Source organism: Thunnus maccoyii, chromosome 22 (genome assembly GCF_910596095.1).
Source record: "Thunnus maccoyii chromosome 22, fThuMac1.1, whole genome shotgun sequence".
Classification (NCBI taxonomy): Eukaryota; Metazoa; Chordata; class Actinopteri; order Scombriformes; family Scombridae; genus Thunnus; species Thunnus maccoyii.
In genome coordinates, this window is record NC_056554.1 from 5,852,682 (window position 1) to 5,859,572 (window position 6,891).

General features: G+C 39.2%; 1 protein-coding gene across 1 annotated transcript; it reads right to left on the reverse strand.

Moving 5' to 3' along the window:
- Nucleotides 1-4,420: 4,420 nt before the first annotated feature.
- On the reverse strand, nucleotides 4,421-6,038 carry LOC121889884 (the record flags this gene model as incomplete). Its single annotated transcript, XM_042402106.1, has 4 exons — nucleotides 4,421-4,805; nucleotides 4,931-4,974; nucleotides 5,065-5,193; nucleotides 5,309-6,038. Coding segments are annotated over 4 exons (1,023 nt in total), but the record flags the coding sequence as incomplete, so codon positions are not given.
- Between the last annotated feature and the right edge of the window lie 853 nt (nucleotides 6,039-6,891).

A 6,891-nucleotide genomic window follows, 5' to 3' on the forward strand; every position in this document is an offset into this window, starting at 1 on the left:
TGATCTTTTCTTCACTCTTAAGAGACAAGACTGTGTTTGATTGGTCAACCAGAAGTGACACTATGTGTCCTATTTAGGAAACATGATCACATGTTCACTGTCACCTTTAGTTTCAAGTTTGTTTCTTGAGACACGGTGAGAGCTAAATGAACTACATACAGTACAGATTCCTCATCTCTACATTAGCTTTAAAATCACTGAAATTTATGACCACATAGTACACATGTATTCATACTGATCTAACTGACAGGACTTTAGAGGTTTGTTTAATATTTGGTTTGGTAAAATTAGTTTATTATCCATGGTCATAAGGAGATAATATATTGATTAATTAACCATTGTTTGGTTTCAAGGTAATGTAACATTAATAAAAACATATAGTGGAGTTCAGCCACGCTCAGCCTCTGGCAGTGAACTGATCTTTATTAGGAAGATGTGATTATTAATAACCACCTTAAGATGCCAGACATAGATATCAATAAACAAGTAATTAATAAACCCTATCACTAATATTTTGTGCAGTTTCTTCATACTTGACAATATTCTTGCCGCGCTGTAGACCAGAGAACACATGACTGTCATCTGTACTGCTGCAAAAAGACAGATTTGGACAATAAATTAAAGGTCAAACGTACATAGAAAATAATTGAATACATTTCCCCCCTAATTATACTTGGATATGATTTTTGACTGCAAAAAAGGAAGACTTAAGCGACTTCAGTAGAAATTGATCTCACTGTGTGTTGTCTCTTCAGTAAGTCAGACGTTGTTTCTATATATAAAACTTGTTATTCTTGAAGGTGGCATTCTCTCAATACCACCTTCGCCGGGATTGTCAGAAGAATTCTGAATGCAATCTCACTGTTGGAAATGTTTATCTGATGCTTGAGGAAACGGAGGGTTTGATGTGCTGTAGTTCTTCCCTTTGGAGTGATCTCTCTGAGTATCCTCAGCTCTTGGAACAGGTCCTGTAGGTTTATGTATGGAAATTCAGATGTGCTCAGCGAGTTACTCAGTCAGTGCCCTTGGAGATCAGTATCTTCCATTTCACACATTTCATCAGATTAAAAAGTAATCCAAACATTTTGTCCAACTCCTGCATTTGTGAAAAATTTGTTCAGAGAGCAATATGAGCCTGATTAGCTAGTCCGTTATATAGACTTGCTCTGGATGCAGATCTCTTTTTATGTGACATTTATTTTCACTGGACAGATAGAAAATTTGCTTTGAAGTATGTTTCATTCAAAACTAACTGTATTGCGAGGCCATAAAAGGTGCAAGGCCCTGTACAGTCGCACCATTTGCACACCGTTTGACGTCTATGACCATTGCTATGGTCTGGGCTCCAGTCAAGGATATAAAAGCAAAAAGCGTATTTGTAGTGTAGAGTTTAGAGTTCAACAGCTCTCAGAGTGATGACTGTTTCATTTCTTTTCTTTGCGTTCTATGTACTGTATGTATGTGAAAAATCTGTAATTTATTTACTACAGCCTCATGTGTTATAGATTCTGTTTAATTTTCTTACATAGTAATGATTAATACACCTACTTTATTACATCTTTTACTCATGAAGACCTTTGAGAGGCTGTTTCTCCAGCACCTCAGGCCCCTGGTACACGACTGCCTGGATCTACTGCAGTTTGTGTACCAGGCTGACATCAGTGTTGAGGATGCTGTCATTTACCTGCTGCACAGAGCTTACACACACCTGGAAAAACCACAAAGCACTGTGACGATCATGTTCTTCTCCACTGCTTTCAACACCATCCAACCTCTCCAGCTGGCTGAGAAGCTCTCTGTGGGTCAGGTGGACCAGGACCTTGTGGCCTGGATTACAGACTACCTCACCAACAGACCGCAGTATGAAAGGCTGCAAGGCTGCTTGTCAGACATGGTGACGAGCAACACTGGCGCACCCCAAGGAACTGTACTGTCACCATTTTTGTTCACCCTCTACACCTCTGACTTATGCTTTGACTCAGATGTTCTCAGATGATTCCTCCAATGTCGACTGTATCACACATGACAAGGAGGAGGAGTACAGAGACTTAGTCAAGAACTTCATAGGATGGTGTGACAGCAGCCACCCTCAGCTCAACACTGGGAAAACCAAGGAGCTGGTGGTGGACTTCCGGCACAGAAAGAAGCCCCCCACCCCTGTCGTCATAAGTCGGGGATGGAGATGGTGGACACCTACAACTTCCTAGGGGTGCAACTCACCAACAAACTAGAGGGCCTGTAGAGGGCCTCAGACAACACTGAGGCCCTCAGACAACACTGAGGCCCTCTACAGGAAAGACAGAGCAGGCTGTTCTTTCTGAGGAGGCTCAGGTCCTTCAATGTGTGCACTAGGCTGCTACAGATGTTCTGCCAGTCTGTAGTGGCCAGCGTTAAAGGGACTTGTGGTGCCAACAAACTGGGCAAGCTGGTGAGGAAGGCCAGCTCTGTGGTGGGGATGGAACTGGACAGTGTGGAGGCAGTAACAGAGAAGAGTATGAGAAGGAAGCTGAAAACTACCATGGACCACCACTCTCATCCTCTCTATGTTGAGCTGAGGCAGCTCAGGAGCATGTTCAGCCACAGACTCATCCAGCCACGTGCCTCTAAGTGCTTAGGGGGCTCTTTGTGCCATCAGCCATCAGACTCCACAACACCACAGCACCCAGTATCTCCTACCTCCACTGATTGAGACTCAAAACCATACACCACTCACAGTTAAACTATCACATGTTGCATGTGTTCAACCTGAAACCAAAGCAATCTGTATGAATAGATACCACGATGGTGAGGTTGAACAGGCTTTTGTCTTATAAATCACCCTCATCAGGACAGTTTAATCTTGTGAGTAGAATCTGTTGTAGATCTTATTTTCATTGACTCGTATTAAGTTGAATTTAAATTGGATCTCTTTTTTTTTTTAATCACATTTGATTATAAAATCTAGGATTTTTTTTACATCATTCTGGTTGAAATATATTTTTAAATGTCTGCTTTTATTTGCTTTTACTTTGTTGTTCTGTCTTTTGCTATCAGTTATATTTTAAGTAGTATTTCAAGTGGACAGCAGTATCGCAGTTTCCATACATGTTACCTGAAAAGGACTGCACTATTATGGGATGTTGAAGGGGTCTTTATCTTAGGGAGCATGTATGTGAGAGTACAAAGACTTCTACATCCTGCTGAAAACCACAAAGCATGTTGCACTAAAAGAGATACAAAGCAAAAAAGATTAGAGATAAGGGTCAACAGGTCTCAGAGTGACTGGAATTCAGACAGACTTTACTGTAACCACATTATCAGTAGAATGAAGTTGTAGGGCCTCATGTTTTCAGAAAGAACGCCAGTTGTTGGGATATCTTGGCCTTTCCCAGGTGCTGTCTCAGCTCATCAGTCAGATCAAAAACTTGGACATAAAGTCAGTTGAAAATCTTTTTGTGCCATTTTACTTTGAAACCAAAATGATGAGTGCAAACAGCTTATAATAAATAAATATGATCAAAGTTGTATTTGACAAAAACATTATATTAGTGTCGCATGTAGCTCAATTGGTAGAAGCTGGTGCTCCTTAAGACACTGAAATCCATGTTGCTCGCAATGTACATGTATGGGAAAATATAAGGTGTGCTTGAAAAAAGGGTCTGCCAGATGACTGTAATATATTGTACTGCAGTCAATGGGGCCAAATGTTACAATACATTGGCTATTAAAAAACAACAGCATGAGAATTTTAAATTACATTTTTACCAATTTGTTGAGATTTTGACCTTTGTCACTGTGTGGTAACAGCCTTTTTCTACTTCTTTGGAAACAAAATATGGTTCCAGTTGTACTTGGGTTCTGACATTAGTTAACATTCAGTAAATATTTGTAATGGTTAACATTTTTACTAGATTCCTCCATCATTGAGCCACTCAGCTTTTATGTTTTATGAACATTCATTCAGTTTAAGAGGAAAATTTGCATCCTAAGCAATTTTCAGCAACCACAACAGCAGTTGTATTAGAAGAGAGCTGTCATCAATTGTTAAGACTACTTTGTCTTTTTTCCTTTTGTCCATGCAGCACAGTGGAGAGAATGTGTATCGGTATCTGCACCTGGCCAGAGACGAGTGAGACCAGCCACATGCTTTATCCAGTACACAAAGCATTGTGAGTCAGAGGTACCACTACCAGAGCTTAAACATAACGCAAACATTGTCTCAAGTGTTCCATGGTTAGATTTATTTCATCATTACTGACACAAAACGTTCATGGAACAGCACAATGCAGTTAATCAGGTTAAAACTTATTGAAGATAAAACACAAATAATACCATTTTTTCCCGTCATGTTCCTCATAACCAAACAGTAGCTTGTTGTACAGCATAAATGAATCTGGCCTTCTAAATGTACTTTTGTAATAGCAAAAAGAATATGATTTTTAATAATATATATAACATATGAATATGATTCAAGATACATGTTTTTTAAGAAAACAGCAGAGACATCCTGTAGATAAACTTTAAAGCACACTTACAAGCAACGAAGAGACTAGAGAGTCCTGAATGTGCAAATTACTAAACCCTACCAGAACACAGAGAATCTCATCTTTTGACTGCAGATCAAGAGGCACATTCCTTTATGTAGAGCTTTATCTAAGACAACAATACACAATAAACAAGATTCTAAGAAACCTTATTCACAAGTTCTACATCTTTACACTGGAGTACACACATTCATTCTGGGAGTTGTTCCTCACTCCTCTTGATCTGTTTGCCACGTTTGCATTTAAAGCAGCATAATGGAGGTTGTCTGAGTCTTGGTTACCCTGCTAACAAAATATATAAAAGTAAATCACACTGCAATTAAAACAATGTCCACAACACAATTAATTGTTGTGCTATAAAAAAGTGGTTAAATAGCAATTCAACAGTTAATCAAAACTGCATTCACCTCTGCATCTGCTTTGGACGGAGCTGAAAATCCATGTTGAGGCTCTGATTGTGAAACAGAAAATGCTCTTTTATTCAAAAGCCAAATTCAGTGAATACAAGCTGTTATAAACAAGCAGAATCATTTGCCTGTACCTGACTGGCAGCTGTTTCTCTTCTTCATCTTGTACACTGAGAAAGCCAATAAAACGCTGAGGATGGTGGTGAACGCCAAAGTTCCACTCAAGAAATACACCAAGACAAGACAAGAGTCCACACCATCTACTGAGAGCCAGATATCAGAAACAGAGCTTTCAGCATGTTTTCAGTTTTTATCTTAAGCTTGATGAGGGAGTAAGACTGTATCAAATGGGACAACGTCTCCTAAAAAGTTACTTACACTCAAAGTCCAGCTTGGTCCCGTCTCCAAACAGTATCTGTCCACATGAGGCGACAGCACAGTAGTAGGTCCCAGTATGAGAAAGATTCAGACTCTTCATTGGCAAGTTGTAGACACAGGTGTGTGTTTGTGTGTTGCTGTTCATCTCACACTGATTATTCCTGCCTCCATGTGTGTAAATGATTCCTGGATGAGATTCTTGGGAGTTTTTGAACCAGTAAACACTGTGTTCTCCATCATCACAGGTCCCAGTGTGTACTGTACAGTTCAGAGTCACAGAGCCTCCTGGCTGGATGCTCTCAGATGCTGAATGATGGACCAAAGCTTGGATGTTCAAACCTGAACTCTTTACACTGAGAGTAGTGCCCTCCAAAAATTCTATCTTGTTTAAATAGCTACTAACACAGTAGTAAGTAGCTGAGTCTGAAATGTGCAAATCTGTGATCCTCAAGTTATTTTTACCGTTTTCAGTATCCAGTGTGAAGCGAGGATTGTTGTTGAATTCATCATGAAACGTGGTGATTACCTCATATTTTTGGAAGGTGGAGATGAGCCTTGGTTTCTGTCCCAGAGTTTGTTTATACCAGTAAAGCTTTGCAACAACACCTTCACAGAAGCACTGCAAAGTCGTGTCATCACCAACATTAGCTGATATAAAACCATTGTCTTGACGAACAGATGAGGAGAATTTCAGATCAGTCACCTGAGCTGAAGTGAAATAAGAGACAAAGTAAATGTATAGTTAATTGAATGTGATAGAATTCAACATAATCAGTTAATATTTGAAAACCAACAACTCTAACAGATAAAAGTTGGAATCACAAACACGTAACTCACCCATTTTCCCCAAGAACAGACATGTGAGATAGAAAGCAAACACTGGAGATGTCATCATGTTCAACTTGCTGTGTGAAATGAAAAGATCATTTACTTTTCTCCACTCCTCATAGACAAGACTGCGTTTGATTGGCCAATCTGAAGTGACACTGTATAGGAAACATGATCACGTGTTCACTGCCACATGTGCTTGTTTTTTGAGAAGATTCACATGGTGAGAGACATATGAAGAACATAAAGGCTCGTCTTTGATTTGATTTGAAATCACTGAAAAATAAACAACCAAGAAATATCCAATATAAACACAGCAGACACAGTGGAGTCTATTTATGCTCAATATTTGATAATAAACAGGTAACAAAAACTAATTTGAGCAATTCATCCATACTTGATACATTGTTAAAGCTGTAATCTGGAGAAACAACACTGCACTCTGTGCTGTATTTGAGAGACATTTTTCTACATTATACATACAAGATATGATTGGCTGCATGATTAATGAAAATAAGATCACAATGTTGATTCAGGCTCTATGCAATCTCATTTTTATGAGACAATGATTCGGCTGTGTCTGCATTAGTGTGGAGATCCAGTACATCATGAGAGAGGCAGAGAGCAACAAAAATGTGTTAGAGTCACTGAAACCCAGAAATGGTGAGGAAGGACAAATAAATGTGTCCTCCATAGTTGTGACAAAAATGATGTGATTGTAGTGTAAGAGGTTTTTTACAGTCTGTTATGTGGAA